The following is a 19,464-nucleotide window of genomic DNA, read 5'->3' on the forward strand; positions in this document are numbered from 1 at the left end:
TCAAATTCAATGTAGAATCCATCAGATGTCACAACATTATGATGAACTGTTTTTTTAGTTTTTAAATGTCATTCTCTTTTTTGCGAATTTTTTCATTCAACCTTTATTATTTCAAATTCCTTTATTTTTTTTTGTCTTTAGTGCATGTGACAATGGAAAATTGCATAAATGTTATGTTGAGTTGACAAAATACATGTTTATTAGACATCTACAATTATGTAATGTTTTTTTTTTTGTAAAATAATCATTCAAAAATCTCCAACTCATACAACAAACCCATAAAATTACCGATAATTCACACTATTCTATATATCTACTCCTACCGTTATAACACACAATAATTATTTTTTCCTTTATCTTCTCTAATGTTAATATTCCTTTTTCATACTCTTTTTTTCTTCTAAATTCATTTATCTCTTCTCATGGAAGAAAGGAACATAAATCTCCGTCCATCAAATCACACCAACCAACCTTTTTGAACATGTGCTTCGTCACGTAATTACAGACATGGATGGAGAGTCATACACTTGATTAAAAAATGTTAACGTGTTAAGTGTGAGTTAAAGTTCTATATAGGATGGAAAAGTGGATTTTGAACACCACATAAGTAAGATGACCCATATACATGATGCCATAAGATTTTGGTGTAAAGATGTGATATCAACCTCACTTGTGTGGTTTCTACTATGATATGGTGATCAAACTCGGTGTAGAATCCCCCGCAAGTCCCGAAATTAAGATGAACAGTTTGCTAGTTTTTGAGTGTCATTTGATTATTGTTTTATATAAAACTTTAGTTATTGGATGTCATTCGTTTTCATGCTATTTTTTTTTATTTAACCTCCATTATTTTAAATTCCTTCACCTGTGGTTTTTTGGTGGAATGTGACAATAGAATAATGTAGATGTGTTATGTTGAGTTGACAAAATGCATGCTTATTAAAAAATTTAAAAGATGCAGCATGTTTTTATTGAGTCTAATTTTTTTGTTAAAATAATTACGTCAAAATCTCTAACTCCATCAACAAAACTGTAAAATTATCAACAATTCACTATATTTTTTATATTCTCATAGATAGAGGACACCATCCTTTTCTTTCTTATCATTTCTTTTTCTTCTTAAATTTTTTTCATCTTCTTTCTATTTATAATTTGTTTTCTCTCCTTTCTTGTAAGAAAGAAACAGAAACCTTCATCCATGAAACCACCATCAACCCACATGTTTTACCATGTAGTGATCCAATATGACATTACTTGTCTATGTCAACAAATCACAAATGCGGAGAGTCTCACACTTGAGAGAGAGATATATGCTAATGTGTCATATGTGAGTTTATATTTTATATTGGATGCAAGATTAGATGGTGAGAAAAATATAATTGAGAAGACACATATACATAATGGCTTAAGATTTTTTGGTGAATTAGAGTGGTGTCGATTTATATCTTAAATTTTATTTCTTGGACGTGCTATTTTTTTTATTCAGCCTCTATTATTTCAAAAAAAATCAATTTTGATCTTTGGCGGGATCTGAAAATAGAACAATAAATGCTTATTTGACATTTTAAGTGAAGATGTGGTGTCAATTTCACTTGCGTGATTGCCTTTAACCTAATATGATGATCCAACTCAGTATATGCTCCATATGTAGTCTCCCTTTGTAGTCTAAGTCTTAGCATTATGATGAACTATTTTAGTAATGTTCGGATGCCATTTGTTTGGTTCTTTTTATCTATAAATTTAGTTTTTGGATTTCTTTCTCTTTAATGCTATTTTTTATTCAACCTCTATTATTTTAAATTTCTTCAATTTTGATCTTTGGTGGCATGTGACAATGAAAAAATGTTGATGTGTTATACTAAGTTGACACAATACATATTTAGTAAACATTTCAATATGATGTGACATTATTTTATTTAAGTATAATTTTTTGGTAAAATAGTTACCAAGAAATCTCTTACTCCTTCAACAAACCCATAAAATTACGGACAACTAACTCTATTTTCTATACTCATAGAAAAAGCACACACTTCATTTTTTTTTCTTATCATTTCTCTCATGTTCAAAATTCTTTTTCGTATTCATTGTGTTTCTTCTAATTTCCGTTCTCCATTCTCATGAAATAAAGGTACATAAACCTCCCTCTATGAAACCTTTTTTAACATGTTGTGTCTTTGTTTGACTTTATATGATTATGTCACATAATTAGGGATGCAGATAGTCGCATACATAATTAAATGATTTTAATGTGTCAAATATGAGTTAACATTCTACAAAGTGGATGCAAGAGTATCTTTCAGATAACATATAAGTGTCATATACCTAGTGCCTTCAGGCTTTGCGTGAATATTTGGTGTCAATCTCACTTGTGTGGTTGCTATTAGTCTAATATGACTATCCAACCTAATTTAGGCTTCCACGGAAGTCCCAAAAATATGATAAACTGTTTTGTTAAATTTTGTATGTAATTTGTTTGATTTTTTATCTTGAATTTTGGTCATTTGGAGTCATTCGCTTCCATACCATTTGTAATGTTCATACTGTTCACTTTCATACCAGTTTTTCTTTGTTCATTTTCATTATCCATATATCTAATGCCTAAATTTTTAGGGTGAAAATGTGGTGTCAAAATCACTTGTGTTGATTCTCTTAGTCTAATATTATGATGAAACTTGATGGAGGATCTCTCGAAAGTCACAAACTTATGACGAATTGTTTTTTCTTTAATTTTTAGATGTCATTTGTTCAATTTGTTTGCTTAAAATATATTTTTTGGATATCTTTCTCTTGGACGTGAATCTTTTCATTCAACCACTGTTATTTCAAATTCATTTACTTTCGATCTTTGGTGGAAAGTGATAATGGAAAACTGATTTTTTGAATCTAACGGAAAACTGAGTTAAAAAATATATGTTCATTAGACATTTAAAATTACGTGGCATTTTTTTAATTGAATCTAATTTTTTGGTAAAATAATTGCCCAGAAATATCTAACTTCTTCAACAAACTCATAATATTACCAACAACTCCCATTATTTCATATACTTGTGAACAAAACACATAATACCTTGTTTGCTCATCTTCTCTCATGTTCGAATTCCTTTTTCATATATGTTTCTTCCTTTTAATTTTCTTTCTTTCTTCATAAGAAATAAACCAACATAAATCGCCCTATATGAAAACATTACCAACCAACCTTTTTGATCATGATGTTTCTATGTTTGACCTTATTTTTTAACATGCATTTAAGCATTGTTTTTTAGTTTCACATTGTTTTCTCAACCGGAGGTTACTATATTTGAGGTGTATATCAACAATAAATGTGACTATATCTAAAATCTGAATGATAGTCCATAATGCTATAAGAGTCTAATTGATAGTAGTTTATAGCCTTATGTAATTTAACAGCAATAATACGAATGAAAGTGAAAATCATTTAGATTTGAGGAAATCATTCTAATTAGATGTAAGGATTTTTTTTTTTGTTATGATAAATAGATAGAAGAAATTTGAATTTTATAAGATCATTTAAATTTGAAATAAGAAGACTAAATAGCTTAATTTTAAAGGGTTATTCTTTAGGACAATTGTTAATAATTTACAAAATGAAATAATTTATAAATTTTATGTAGAAAAGTTCTTTTATTAAGTTTCAATGTGTTGAATACACAATTTTAAAAAAATAAAATAATTATTCTTTTGACTTCTAAACAAGTACCCCAAATGCACTTGTCATCATTTCCCAATTTTAAAAGAGGCGTACAAAAATTAAAAATAATATAGAAAATAGAGTTCCAATAATAAATAAGTAACTGATATTAACATAAAAAATAAAATTAATGCTTGATTTTCCCCTAAAAAAACATTAATGCTTGATTTTACAAAAAACAACTTTTTTTTTAAAGAATAAAGAAAACAACTTATAACTTGAGAATAATAATTTTGTTCTCAAATTAATTGTACTTTAGAAAGCCAAACAACAGTTGATAGCACTGCGAAATCACGTCAGTTGACATGAACGATGCATAAAATATGTAAGGTCTGGGTACAAATCCGGCCACCACAAAAATAAAAAAGCACGGTGAAATCACGTTTTAATCAAAGTGTATTGCTGTTTGACTAGCTTCTTTTTCTGTTTATATGAATTTTTTACGAACACTTTGTATATGTAATATGGGTTTAGGGTTTTAGGTTCGTGAACTGAGCCCCTTCCACCATGCAACGCTTTGGTTACGCTCTCTGTTCCTCCACCCTCACCACGGAGGGGTCTCTCATCGCCGGCACTTTCCATATCCGCCACTTCTCAGCGGGGAACGTGGCGCGTGCTACAGCAGCGACAATTGACAAGGATCCATGGTGGAAGGAGTCGATGGAAAAGGTTCGCAACATCGGTATCTCAGCGCACATTGATTCCGGGAAGACGACTTTGACGGAGTGGATACTGTTCTACACCGGTAAGATCCACCTGATGTATGAGGTTCGTTCGAAAGATGGCATGGGTCCTAAGATGGATTTCAAGCCTTTGGAGATAATCATGGGAATCACCATTAAGTCTGCTGCTACGTATTGCAACTGGAAAGGCTCTAAGATCACCATAATTGACACACCTGGTCACGTTGATTTCACCATTGAAGTCGAGAGAGCTTTGCGAGTTCTTGATGGTGCTGTTCTTGTTCTTTGTAGTGTTGGTGGTGTACAATGTCAGTCCATCACTGTTGATCGCCAAATGCGAAGATATCAGGTATCAGATGTAATAGTTAGTTACAAATTAGTTACAGCTTATTTAATTTGGTTTACATAGTTGTGTTGAGAATAAAATGCTTAAATATTTTTGAACTTTGTTTTTTAGATTTAGGTTTAGATTTATTAAAATAAAATATCATTAGAATTTAAATTTGAATATTTGTTGAAGTGTTTTTACAATTTGTTAGTTTGTTCCTTATGATATGTTTTTTGAACCACAATTTAGCTCGATATAAAGAGATTGTGAATAAAAGTATAGTATATATAGACATACCTCGTATAGTTTCTGTAATACCAAAACAAAAAACCCCATAAAGTTGTTCTAACTGCATATATTATGTAACTAACTAATATCAGGTTCCAAGAATTGCATTTATCAACAAGCTTGATCGACCGGGAGCGGATCCGTGGAAAGTTATAACTCAGGCTAGGTCTAAGCTGAGGCATCATTGTGCAGCACTTCAAGTTCCAATAGGTTTGGAAAGTGATTTTAAGGGAGTTGTTGATCTTGTGAAGTTAAAGGCCTATTGTTTTGATGGTCAATATGGCCAAAATGTTGTTGTTGGAGAAGTGCCTGCAGATATGGAAGCTTTGGTAGCAGAGAAAAGACGTGAACTCATAGAAACTGTGTCAGAGGTAGATGATGTACTTGCTGAAGCGTTTCTTAGTGATGATGAGAACATTTCAGCTGCTGACCTTGAGGGAGCAATTCGTAGGGCTACCATAGCACGGAAATTTATACCGGTATTCATGGGTAGTGCTGTCAAAAACACGGGGGTACAACCACTTCTGGATGGTGTAGTTAGTTATTTGCCTTGTCCGATTGAAGTTAGTAATTATGCTCTTGACCAATCCAAGAATGAGGAGAAGGTTCAGCTGACTGGAAGTCCCGATGGGCCTCTTGTAGCATTGGCTTTCAAGTTGGAGCAAACGAAGTTTGGTCAGTTAACATATCTAAGAGTTTATGAGGGTGTCATTCGGAAGGGTGATTTTATTGTTAATGTTAGCACTGGAAAGAAAATTAAGGTTCCTCGCTTAGTTCAGATGCATTCTAATGAGATGAACGACATTGAAGAGGCCCATGCTGGCCAAATAGTTGCTGTATTTGGTGTTGATTGTGCATCCAGCGATACATTTACTGATGGGTCGGTTAAATACACAATGACTTCTATGAATGTTCCTGAGCCCGTGATGTCATTAGCTGTACAGCCAGTCTCAAAAGATTCTGGAGGGAAATTTTCAAAAGCTTTGAACCGCTTCCAAAGAGAGGATCCTACTTTTCGTGTTAGCTTGGACCCAGAGAGTGGGCAAACAATCATTTCTGGAATGGGAGAACTACACTTAGATATTTATGTTAAACGCATTAAGATGGAGTATGGGGTTGATGCTACAGTTGGAAAGCCCCGGGTAAACTTCAGAGAAACTGTTACTCAACGTGCTGATTTTGATTATTTACATAAGAAGCAATCTGGAGGGCAAGGACAATATGGACGAGTGATTGGATATATTGAACCACTTCCTGCTGGGTCAGGAACTAAGTTTGAATTTGACAACATGCTTGTTGGTCAAGCTATTCCATCGAATTTTTTCCCTGCAATTGAGAAAGGTTTTAAAGAAGCTGCCAACTCTGGTGCCTTGATTGGACATCCAGTTCAAAATCTCCGAGTTGTCTTGACAGATGGTGCTGCTCATGATGTTGATTCCAGTGAACTTGCCTTTAAGTTGGCTTCTATCTATGCTTTTAGAGAGTGTTACACAGCTTCCAGACCAGTTATATTAGAACCTGTTATGCTGAACTGAAAGTACCAACAGAATTTCAGGGAGCTGTTGCTGGTGACCTCAACAAGAGAAAAGGTGTGATTGTTGGCAATGTTCAGGACGAAGATTATTCTGTCATTACAGCTCATGTGCCTCTTAACAATATGTTTGGGTATTCTACGGCTATTCGTTCGATGACACAGGGAAAGGGTGAATTCACAATGGAATATAAGGAACATTCACGTGTTTCTCATGATGTACAGACCCGATTGATAAACACATACAAGGGCAATAAGGCAGCTGAATGATATGGCCTTTCAAGTACACGGTCCTAAATTTTTTGGGGGTAGTTATCTGGAAAAAAGAATTGTGGTTTTGGTTCATTTTTTTGGGTCAACAAAATTTTGAAAGCAAATAAAAAGTAGCTATAATTGTGATAGTGTACAATTTGGTGTCACTCCAATGTTTTTATTGGGAAACTTGATTTAACATTAAATTTATCATATATTTGCGTTTTCTTATATTTTAGTTGACACATACATGCTCATTTTCAATTCTATCATACATTGTTCAGCTAGTTTAGATTTTTGTTCACTTATCAATGCACTTCTGACTGTAAATGTGATGAGGTGATAATCATGGCAGGCTTCTTGTATATTGTTCCGGTCTGGCCAAAAGGGCGACCATATCCAAGTCCTTTCAACAATTTGGAGTTCATTGATTCATTCTGAATTATCACCTTCACAAAGCTAAGGTCTAGAAACAGTCACACAGTGACAGACGCAGCAATGTTCCTCTGAATCTCAATAGGCAGAAGAACTGTTGGAAGAAAATTCAGTTTAGCATCATTCACGGCGGCGACAGTGAAGTCTCCGCCAAACCGCCTTCATTAGTCAAAGCTCGAGCAGCGCCATTGACAGCACGCCGAGTTTCCCACAGACACGCTCAGAGATTGATCCTGAAGCCGCAGCAGTTTGAGACGAGTCTGCTCCCGTATCTGGCAAACAGTTTGAGCTGTGCCATGCTCGTGGAAGCGTAGCCACCCAGGAGAGGCCGCCCAAGAATTGATCTGAAGCCGTGTTCGTTCCCGGCAACAGTTGAGCCCAACGAGAACACACACCAGTTCTGCAACAGGGAACAGGTACTATCCGGAGACGAGTTTGAAGCCGGGAGCACTTCGCTCCCCATACAGAGGTCACAACTGTCCAGAATGGCAAGTTCCAGGCCATCAAGATTGAGCGCGGCGAGGTTGATTTCGAAACATATAGGTTCTGATTTTCCATTTGCTTGTTGTTTGAGCACACTCAATATAAAATGCTAAATGCACAGACTTATTATTCAATAATAATATTGATCACAAACACTCAGTTTCCACTAAGAGATGGTGCAGGGCCAAGTGATAAGTAATTTTTGCACTATTTGATGACTGTTCTTGGCACATATGCATGATGTTTCCACGCCTGTGTTATGGTTGGTTGAGAGGCTATGATGTTAACATAATTTGTCCACTGGTGTTGAAAAGTCAAATGGCTTATGTCATGAGAACAACAAGGTTACATGGTCATTTCCAAGATCAACGGTAAAGGTTAAAAACTTGAAGTAATGGTAATTTGCCACTGTTACTCTATATATGTTTTGCACTGTGTGTATCGCAGTGCAGTTTTGGATTTGTATATCAAAGTTTTGTTATGTCCCATAAATATGTACAGCTGATGTATGCCTGCAAAAATATGATTATGATGGTTAGAATATGACAAGAGAGAGGTTCTGTTATAACATGTTTTGAATACTTGTTTAAAAATTGATCCATTACGTGAGAATTAGAAGTAGGAAAAGTGTTACTTGATGGCATGTAGCATATGGAAGCTTGGGGAACCCTTCTAATTCCTCCACTCTTTCTTGTTGTATACTAGACACCAACATTGAAGTACCACGTGAAGTGGATTCCTCTACTTTTAGCCTGGATACTAGTTTATCCCTTGGTTTGGTTTGGTGATGGATAAACTAGCATGTGTGACATCTGCTTCTGTTACTTGATCAACTTCTGAATTAGACTTTTATTGTGGTAAATTACATGCTTACAATTACATGAATGGTGTTGTGAAGAAGATTCTGAAGACTCAAGGACTCCTTTCTATTAAGTTCTCCTCTAATATGTCGCATGCTTTCATGTTTTAATCTGTTATGATTTTATAGAGGCTTCCTTGTTCTTTCCCCTTATTTTAAAAATAATGATATCTTAGCATAAAAGGTTATTATTTTATCTTTATTAAGATAGCTTAGCCTTTGAATTTTGTTAGCATAACATGAAAAAGGTTCATAAGTTATTATTTTATCAGCTCTACGAATTAATCACTAGTGTGGATGCAAATAGATCATATAGCACATATCTACTACCAATAAAGGGTTCTATAGCTTAAACTTTAGAGATGATTATGATAAATAGTGTTCTGATATTCACTCTTTAAAATTATTAACTCAACATAATACACACTGTCACAGTGAATAGAGTTAGTGTGCATATACACATATGCTTGCTTCTTGCTTGTTTAAGTGTCTACGCAGGATACACAGACAGAAGTTGGCACACTTCAAAGTGTCGAAAACAAGAACCTTTTTGCTTCCCGCTCTGAAAGTATTGGACACCCAGGTGAGCCCGCCCAGAAATTGAATATGAAGACGCGCTCGTGCGCGACAGCAGTTTTAGATAAAGCTGTAATCATGCAGGTAACAGTTTGAAGCCAATTCGTGTTCACGATGGTAACAGTCGAAGCCAGCAATAGTCGAACCCAGTCAAGATGGAGATGAAGACGGCAAAACAGGTTCCTTTTGTTTATTGTTTGAACACGCCCAAGTTCTAAAGTCTGTGTACACACCTATACTGTTTAATAATATCTATTGCCTTACTCTGATTCCACTAACGGGATCACGTGACAACCAATTTGATTAAGCATAATTTATTCCATTGTGTTTTGAAAGTCAAGTGGCTTATGTCGTATCACCACTAAAGATAAAATGAGGCAATTTAACATTATTAGTCTCTATATATTTGCTTTGGGTTTGCTCAAATGTCTATACAGGATTAGAAAAAATTGGCACTTTTCAAAGTGTTGAAGTCATGGATAACGACACAATCTGATAAGATCCGGGGACAAATCGAGCCATCAAGGACGTTGAATCTGGTAAGGACCGTCACCCCGGAAAAAGTATCAACCGCATTGGATTTCGGAACATTACAGCAGTGCCCGTTTACAACAAAATCGAGCCCAGCCTAGGCGAGACAATGACAATCCACATATGTCTTCACCGCAAAGACAAACAGGTTCAATCATTTTTCTCCTTGTCTATCTACCTATACGAATAATAACTTAATATTCTGGAAACTCTATCATGCATTCATTAACGTGCCATGAGCCTTCCAATAAAGGAAGCACCAAAATACTAAGTTCATCTTTTATTCTACGAATGTTAACTGAAACGCTAGTAATTGGTTTATACACTTACCAAAAAACTAAGCCAAGTGGCACATGTTAAAAGAAAAAAGGTAAAACTAGCACTATTAGTGCATATTATCCCTCATCATTATTATTATGTGTATACTTGCAATGTGCTTTGCTGGTAGGAATGATGCAGGTTGAACGACGAAGAGTCGTACACCTTGAAGAATAAGAGTTAGAGGAAACGACATAATTGGGAGATACCAAAATTCCAACTCAACTCGTAGCTTGGGCAAGTGCTTCTCGGCGCCAAATCTCCCACTCTCCGAACATCCACATAAAAGTCTCAACGACATTGTTAGAAATAAGGCGACAAAGAAATGTTCATCAAATCTTCCAACATAGAGAAATTTCCAACAAAGTGCAAGTCATCAAACTCCACAAACATAAAGATAAGTGTAATTTACCCTTTATTTTCTCCCTTCATCAGTAGCAATCTTATAAAATGTCTCTTTTTTATATCAAATGTGCTAATTATTTATTATTCCTTCATACATGATTAGTCTTTAAAAATCCAAATGTTGATTAGAACGTCAAATTGCTTCATAAAGTCACATCAATGGGTAATGATAAAAACTCTCTGTCTGCTTGTATTTGTTTTAGGGAAAGAAGGTGAACCATGTGCCATTCAAAGTAAAGTGCATTGCATGCATCCGGGGAAAAAGGCGAACAAATACTCATAACTTCAAACGAAGGATAACTCTTTCCTAAAAGGAATGTTCATGCTAATATTCCAAACTAGCTTGGCCCAAAAAATGTTGTTACCAGGAGGATTAAAGTGAGCATAGGCTGATTTTAGAGAAAGCTGTTCATAATCAGCTTGAGACCAAAGTAATTCATCACTCCTTTGCTCCAATGGAATGATAGTGTTTTCAACAATATTCAAAAGAGAAGGATAAGCTTGCTGCAACAAGCTTATCCTGTATAGGTATAGCACGAGGTGCAAACTATATATATATATATTCAAAACAAACAAATCAATTCCGTATTCTGTTTTGACTTTTGTACCGTATCACGATTCAAAGATGAGCAATATAATAACTCAAAAAGTGACATAAAATAAGTCATAAATATTGCTTATGCTAATGTGCGATCTATATATTACGACCATTGTTCTATTATAAAGAATATTCGAATAACGCAACCTCCAATTTTGAATAACATGTCATTTTTCCTCAAAAAATATATTTATGTCATTTTTTTCTTTTTGGAATAATTTAGCTATTACAACCCATTTTCTGAACATCAATTTGATTAAACTATAGAAAACCTGCCAGTGCAGAAAGTTTATCGTATACGGCCATTAGAGGTGCATGAAAATACTTTGAATGGCTCATACATCCACGTATGCATATATGTGCTCAATGCCTCAATCATTGTAAACTAAGATAATTAAATTTTGAAGTTTGTTATGGAAAGTCACTCTTTCCAATTCATCTAAACCTTTTTTTTTTTTTGTGATAAAAGAAATTGAGATTGTTTGGGTTCATATCAAACCAAATGAAAATCATACATTGATTCAGAAAACTTGAAAATTGAAAAAAAACTAAATGTTGTTGTATGTTTTTTATTATTATTTGTAAAGACATATCAGATTGAATTTCATATTATTATTTTTTGAGCCAAACTAAATCAAACACAATTGCATGAATAAAATGTAATACTTATTTTATTATATTAGTAGTATGATATATTATCTTAATTTTTTATTTATTGATTTTATTTTTTACTAATACGTTTGATATGATATTTTTTATGAAAATGATTATTTTTATTTACAAACATAATTACTTTTTATAAATTTTAAGGTTAACTTTATTACATGTTACTATATAAGTTTATGTTATTTAACTTGTCATTTAGTAACTATGAATCAGTAAAAAAAACTAATTAATCGATCCAATCCAAATCATATTTAATTGATTCAAATGAAATATTTTTAAAGAAGCAATTCAAAATAATTGAATCGAACGGCATGCTATTTTAATATTTGGATTCAATGGTTTTCTATCTCATCTCAAAATCCATATATCCAGATTTTATTTTTTTTGACAACAATCCATATACAAAACCATATAAATAATATTCAAAATCTTGCCGCCTAGTATTAATTAAACTAATAAAGCCATTAAATTATAGCTAAGGATGCCCCATCCTAGTATGAACCACGTAAGCTAGAAATAGAATGAATAAACAATACCAATCATGCACTCACCACAGGATCCACATGCAAATTTGTTTACAAAATTAACACAAGTTGCATATTGTAGCTTCTTCTAACCCCTTACTCCAAAGGATAGGGTCTTGATTAATTGGACCTTTGTAGGTTTGCCATATCATTGACAGCTTCATTTCTCACGTGCTTGTGCAAGTGCATAGCTAATTTGACACACTTGATTTTTGTACCATTTTATGTCCTTCCTAGCTATTTCCCTATGCAAATATGAGGATAACATTGTAAACATGTATAAAATAATGTTGCACTTATACATGCAGTATAAATGTCATGCTTTTGCATGTTATATTTCACAACATTGGTCTTAAAAAAAAAATTGTTTTCTAATATTGCTATTAAAGAAAATGACAATTGAGCAGCATAAGGATATTGAGAATGGAGAAACTAATGGGTTTCAGTATTTGCAAGAACCTTTCATTCAACAAGGAAAGGATGCATGTAAAGAAGTTGGATCAGATAAAAGTATGGAAAATGGATCCATTGGAATGGTTCTGCTTAGCACATTTGTTGCTGTTTGTGGTTCTTTTTCATTTGGAACTTGTGTAAGTACTTAAGATTTTTTAAAATTATTATTGGCATGCTTGTCTTTTTTATATTTTTTCTTATATTTGTTTTTAATCATTCGGTTTTTACATAAAGAACTTTGATAATCTAGAGTTCAATATGATTATAATTTAAGTATAATCAATGATTGTTCTAATCACGATTCAAATTCAAGTTCAACAAAATGAATTGTGTTTACGTGTGCATTAGATTAAACAACATACATTCATTCACTTTTTATGTATGGTTTAATAACAAATAAAAGATGCTTATTATATAGTTCAGTGTATGTCTGCTCCAATTTTTTGTTTCTTTTTTATATGGGTTACGAACCAAACCAAAAATCACATCATACATTCATGCATATTAATCATATAAACACAAAAAGATTATTATATATGTTAAGCTAGTTTCTATTTGTGATCAGGTGGGTTATTCAGCACCCACTCAAGCGGCTATCAGGGCTGATCTTAATCTATCTCTTGCTGAGGTAATTAGTATTCTTGTTTTTTCTCCTTATTGTCAATATTATATCATTCGTACTTCTATCACTTTTACCTTTTTTTTTTTTTTTATAAAATAAATTATTACTCATATCATATTTCTTGATGTTCAAGGGTAACGAATGCAATTGAGCATACATGAGTGTATCAATGAGAATAGGCTAGACAGGCTCACATGAATCTATAAAAGTTTTTTTAGACTTATCATACCGGTCTACTTAAATGAATGTAAATATAATTATTATTATTATATTAAATTTTGTAATTTGTGTTAAATCATAAATCTGTTAACATTTTATCCGATTTAATCATACTAACCTACATCTATATTTGACATATTTAATCAACATTCTATTATAAAATAGAATTTTAATAGAGCACTGCTAAATGATGCGATTGGGTTTTCGTGTAAAACACACGACCGTGTTATTGAATATGCAATCCAACACTTGTGTGCTATATTTTTTTTTATTATTAAATTATCATATTCAAAACCGAAAAAAAATATTTTCAACTCCAAACCGCTAATCTCTAGTTTGACAGCATAAGTAAAACTAAACTCCAATTACAATTCTTAAACAATAGAAACAAGGGGTAATTGTAACAAAAAAAAAGTAATAGTCAATTTGGTTCATAAATGTGTAATGAGTAGTCATAAGAGTTCTTTTGATGTATCAAAATTTTAAAATAGTCCTTGATTGTGCACTCCGCTAGTCCAAATATTGTGAGTACCGAGATATTATTTTAGCGTCTGAATCTCTTTTGACTAATATAGTGTACAATCAATAACTATTTTAAAATTTTGATATATTGAGGAATTATTGTAACTAATCATTATACATTCAGAGATCAAAATGACATTTGAAATTTACTGTAATTGCCTCTAAAACAGAGATAAATGTAAAAAAAATCACATAAATGAAGCACACCGTCATAACTTTTGCCAATATACAAACAAATTTGAGCAAATTACAATCGTTTAGATGAATTTATCCATGTATCTCAATGCCAAAATATGAGTAAATAGGCAACTACCCCCCCTGAAATTGTAAGTTTCGTCAATTACTCCCCTGAAATTAAGAAAACTTCAAATACCCCCCTGAAATTGCATGACGTTGATAAAATTCAATAATTCTATTCCAAAAACTTAAGAGGAGACATAAAACTAATTGTTAATTGTTTGTCTTTAATATCATTTGAGGAAACATAATCTTTAATATAAATTTTAAAGTTCGGGTAAGTGCAAAATTTCAGGGGTATTTGCAAAACGTTATGTTAACTAACAGAAAAACTTGACGAAGGGGGTAAATTGATTAACGTTGTGCAATTTCAAAGGGGTAATTGAAGTTTTGTTAATTTCAGAGGAATAATTAACGAAACACAATTCCAAAGTGTAATTGTCTATTTACTCGTCAAAATATATTTCAGTATAATTACTGTAGTCAAAGGCTTGTTTTTTTTTTTTTTTTTTTAAATAATAGTCAAAGGCTTGTCTAGTTGTGTGAATAAAGAAAAAAGAACTTAGAACATCATTATTTAACTTCGTGTATATCCCGCGAATTAATTATCGTACTAAGTAGCATTTTTCATTTTAATAAGATGTGTCATCTAAAATAAATAGTAACGTAAGTTTTAAGTAGGTAAAGCTTTAAAATTGGCCTCTAACACGTCAAAGGTCATACTCAAATCAATATTTTTCATGAAGCTAGACTCTTTTTATATTTTTGTTATAGAAGATATTTCATTCATTCAAATAGCTAAAAAAAAACAACATTACAAATGTGTAGATCCCTATCCATTTTCGGGGTATACCAATTATAGGGGTAAAGTACAGAATTTGTAAATTGGACCTTAAATTTTGTACTCTCTAACCTTAAATTATTGCTTAAAAAAACTATAATAGTCACTCTGTTGTTAGAATAATGAGTCAACGACACAATTAACATAATACTATTGCCCAATAAAAACTCTAACATGATCAATCATTGTGTTCTTTTTTTCTTGCTATTTCTACATAATATGTTTTGGAAATTGGCAGTTTTCAATGTTTGGTTCTTTGGTGACCATTGGTGCAATGCTTGGAGCTATAACAAGTGGTCGAGTTACTGATATCATTGGCAGGAAAGGGGTATGCATGTGAAAATTAAATGCTTTAATATTCTCTACATTTAAAATTTTATTCTTAGATGTAACATTTTGCATAATTTTATGAGAAACAGGCTATGAGAATTTCAACAGGATTTTGTATTATAGGATGGCTAGCTGTCTTCTTCTCTAAGGTATGTATCTTTTGAAATTTTAACAATGTGTTCATCTTCTAAAAATATGTTGCAAAAAAAAATAAAAATCATTAAATTATTTCATCTAATGCAGAGTTCTTACACACTTGACTTGGGAAGGTTTTTCACAGGATATGGAATTGGAGTTATCTCTTATGTGGTAATTAATTGATAAACAAAGAAATTAACTTTAATTTATTTTTATTCAATAAAGTTTAACTTATTTGTCATACTCACTTAGTGTATGTATGTTTGGAGGAATTAAAATTGATTTAAAATGTATAAAATTAATTTTGACATGTTTGTATATTCTTGAGTAGAATTGATTCTTACTTGAAGTTAGAATTTGGAGATTTTAGTTCAACGATTGATTTTTAACATAGAATTTAACATTCTAACCACTTAATGAATTAATGCATTAAAACATAAATCATTTTACATTCAATACACTTATAGCTTATAGCCATAATCAATTTTAGAGAATCAATTCATTTAAAATCAACTTTTGTCACTGTATAAAACTAAAGACATACTAATTGCATGCAGTTTTACTTAATTGGTTGTATTTATATATGCTGGCTCTTCATTGTAATATTCCTAACAAAAATCAGCATAATGGATCAGGTTCCAGTATATATAGCAGAAATAGCACCAAAAAATCTTAGAGGGGGACTTGCAACAACTAATCAGGTGAGAAAATATTATCAACTTTTGTTTTTTCTTCTTTGTCTGATTTAGTATCATTGAATTGGATTTTATAATTGATTATGATTATTTTTTGCAGCTTATGATTGTCATTGGATCATCAATGTCATTCTTAATAGGAAGTATCATAAATTGGAGACAACTAGCTCTAGCAGGTATCTCCATAATAACATTAGTTTTAGATTTTTACTTGAAGGATATAACAAATTAAGAAGATAAATATCTAACTCTTGATTTGATTTGGCTTGGTTGGAAATTTTGAAGGCCTAGTTCCTTGCATTTGCTTGCTGGTTGGTTTGTGCTTCATTCCTGAGTCTCCAAGATGGCTGGTAAGGATTAAGTCTGCTTGAATCAAGTTATTTGAGCTTATTTATTTGAGAGACTGTTTGAGAGCTTATAAACACAGCTTATGATATGTTGACAAACTCTTTTGAACTTATAGTTTATATGAAAACAATTTGACTTATTTTATCTTTTCTTGTACAAATGACTTATACATAAACATTTATATGATAAGCGTATACTATAAGCAATTGATTAACTTGTTATATCAAAGTGCTTCTATGTTTTCTTCTTCAATAAAATAATAAGAATGATGTGTCAATGCATAAACTAATAAAGTAAGCACAATTTTTCCAGGCAAAGGTTGGTCGTGAAAAAGAGTTTCAACTAGCATTAAGGAAATTACGGGGTAAAGACATTGATATTTCTGATGAAGCTAATGAAATTCTGGTACATTCCAAACTTTCTTAACTGATTAAAAGCCATAATTGTTTTAATTGATTTGACTTGTTTGATGACCTAAGCTGAACTCATTTTTGATTATAGGATAATATTGAAACTCTTCAAAGCCTTCCTAAGACTAAGTTTTTGGATTTGTTCCAAAGCAAATATGTGCGCTCTGTAATTGTGAGTACAACATACTTTAATTGTAGAAATTAAATTCATTCATAGTGTGTGTAATTTCTCAAAAGGGTCCTAAACTATATAGAACAATTTCAGATTGGAGTTGGATTAATGGCATTTCAACAATCTGTTGGAATTAATGGCATAGGATTCTATACAGCTGAGACTTTTGTAGCAGCTGGTAAGTGAGATGAAATGCATGCTGATTATGGAAAATCAAAAGAAATATGTTTATTCTGTCATACTACATCCGTCCCTAAATATAGTACTCTGTTGACTAAATTACTTGGAATTAATCAATGAAGAAATTTGGTTGTAGTATTAAATTTGTGAACATAATAAAGAGTATGTTGGTAGTATTAAATATGTAATACAATTGGAACTTTGATTTGCAGGTCTTTCTTCAGCAAAAGCTGGTACCATAGCTTATGCATGTATACAGGTACTTGATCCCTTTAATAATTTCTCAGGAAACTAACCATATAACTAAATTATTTTGTCTAAACTTTATTTGTTACATTGAATAATAGGTTCCGTTTACCTTGTTGGGAGCCATTTTGATGGACAAGTCTGGAAGAAAACCTCTTATAACAGTAATATTTGCAAAAGCTTTATATATCAACTACGTCTGCATGAAAAGGGAATGAGAGATTTAGGTTTAACAAAAGTAATTGTTGTATAATTGCAGGTCTCTGCTAGTGGAACATTCTTAGGCTGCTTTATAACCGGAGTTGCCTTCTTTTTCAAGGCAAGTTTATAGTGTAAATTTTCATTCTAAGCTTTGATTCAAGTCTACAGCTCTTTCTAAACTCATCTTTATGACTTCAAATGGATCAGAATCAAAGCTTATGGCTTGAGTGGGTGCCAACATTAGCAGTTGCAGGCGTATTGGTGAGTTTTCTTCCACGATTTTTTTAAATTTCCTCCTCTTTGCTTTCCTTTACAAGTCATTGGCATGGTTGATACAGTAACTATACATTACTTATACTCAAAATAATGTTTTAACATGAAAATATCTCATATTTTCTTCTTGTAAACAGATCTACATAGCAGCATTTTCAATTGGGTTGGGATCAGTTCCTTGGGTGATGATGTCTGAGGTATGTTATCATTTGACATGTACAGCACCAAAAAATTTAATGGTTTAGCTAGACTCTTAGCATATACCAGTAAAGAAAAAATACTTTTCTTATTGCAGGTGTTTCCTATAAATGTGAAAGGAACTGCTGGAAGTTTGGTAGTTTTGGTAGCGTGGTTAGGAGCTTGGATAGTTTCATATACTTTCAATTTTCTTATGAGTTGGAGTTCTCCTGGTAAGCACATAACATCATAGAAAAACCACATAGTCAACATTAATTCTTATATTCATTATCATCTGATTTGTGATTATAATGTAATAATGAGTAACATGTAATAATTGTATTATTTTTTTGGACAGGTACTATGTTTTTTTATGCTGGATGTTCCCTCTTAACCATTCTATTTGTAGCAAAAGTAGTCCCAGAAACCAAAGGCAAAACATTGGAAGAAATCCAGGCTTGCATTAGTTCTTAGAGAATGAGCAAAAAATATATATTTTGATCTATTTGATTATGAGAGATAAAGCTATAAAGCAAATCAGGACACTTTCCAATTATTGCTATTATTTATCAAATTCTTTTGGGTCCATTTAGGACAGACAAAGCATAGATAGAATAACAGGATGTTATTTGAACCAATATGTCAATGAGTAAGGCATAGATGTTGTAATTTACTTAAGAATGAAGCATTTTTGTGACCAATTATACATCTCAATAATTTGATATGCAATTTTCACTTTGGCACATATGCAGTAATTTTCTGCTATTAGTTTTTGAGTTCTGCTTGATGTACATGCATGCAGTATTGGATTATGGGATTCTGCACAAGCACGGCAATCCTTTTAACTTTGAAATTCTTTTATAATGTTGGCATTGTTTTAATTTGTTATAAAAAATAAAAATAAAAAAAGACAATTACCATAAATATATAAGAGATCTATTCTATAACTTCTTTTTCTTCATCTGGGAGAATCGGTCTATATTCTCCTTCGCTTGAAAAGCAATTCCTTTCTTTTTACTAATAAATAAATAGTATTCAATTCCTTTAATTTCATAATTGCTCGAGACCCGTGTTTATGATAGATAATGTGAGTAGTACAATCTTTACAAATTTGTATGAGAGGTAGTGTAATCCTAAAACCGTGTGAATTTATATCCAAAAATAATTGTTATCATGCCTTCTCACATTCATTTTACTAACATTCATAGCAATTT

At 32.2% G+C, this 19,464-nt stretch overlaps 1 protein-coding gene and 1 pseudogene across 1 annotated transcript; both read left to right on the forward strand.

The window, feature by feature from the left end:
* The first annotated feature begins 4,214 nt into the window (after positions 1-4,214).
* Positions 4,215-6,813, forward strand: LOC11438336 (elongation factor G-2, mitochondrial-like; annotated as a pseudogene).
* A 5,454-nt stretch (positions 6,814-12,267) lies between these two features.
* LOC11446875 (sugar transporter ERD6-like 16) lies at positions 12,268-18,995 on the forward strand. The gene is made up of 18 exons (XM_003593995.4): positions 12,268-12,776; positions 13,205-13,267; positions 15,319-15,408; positions 15,500-15,559; positions 15,654-15,719; positions 16,184-16,249; positions 16,344-16,419; positions 16,529-16,593; positions 16,904-16,996; positions 17,093-17,173; positions 17,267-17,351; positions 17,566-17,612; positions 17,701-17,763; positions 17,859-17,918; positions 18,008-18,061; positions 18,211-18,270; positions 18,369-18,483; positions 18,609-18,995. Exons 1-18 carry the CDS (start codon positions 12,579-12,581, stop codon positions 18,722-18,724), a joined length of 1,458 nt encoding a protein of 485 aa, XP_003594043.1. The 5' UTR covers positions 12,268-12,578; the 3' UTR covers positions 18,725-18,995.
* The last annotated feature ends 469 nt before the right edge of the window (positions 18,996-19,464 follow it).

This window comes from Medicago truncatula, chromosome 2 (genome assembly GCF_003473485.1).
Source record: "Medicago truncatula cultivar Jemalong A17 chromosome 2, MtrunA17r5.0-ANR, whole genome shotgun sequence".
NCBI classification, from domain to species: domain Eukaryota; kingdom Viridiplantae; phylum Streptophyta; class Magnoliopsida; order Fabales; family Fabaceae; genus Medicago; species Medicago truncatula.

Excerpts from the sequence above, each read along its gene's own strand:
- LOC11446875 (XM_003593995.4), top strand. The coding sequence starts at position 12,579 with ATGACAATTGAGCAGCATAAGGATATTGAGAATGGAGAAACTAATGGG. Across the intron at positions 15,409-15,499 it reads ATATCATTGGCAGGAAAGGG|GCTATGAGAATTTCAACAGG; the intron begins GTATGCATGTGA and ends TATGAGAAACAG. Across the intron at positions 17,764-17,858 it reads GAAGAAAACCTCTTATAACA|GTCTCTGCTAGTGGAACATT; the intron begins GTAATATTTGCA and ends GTATAATTGCAG.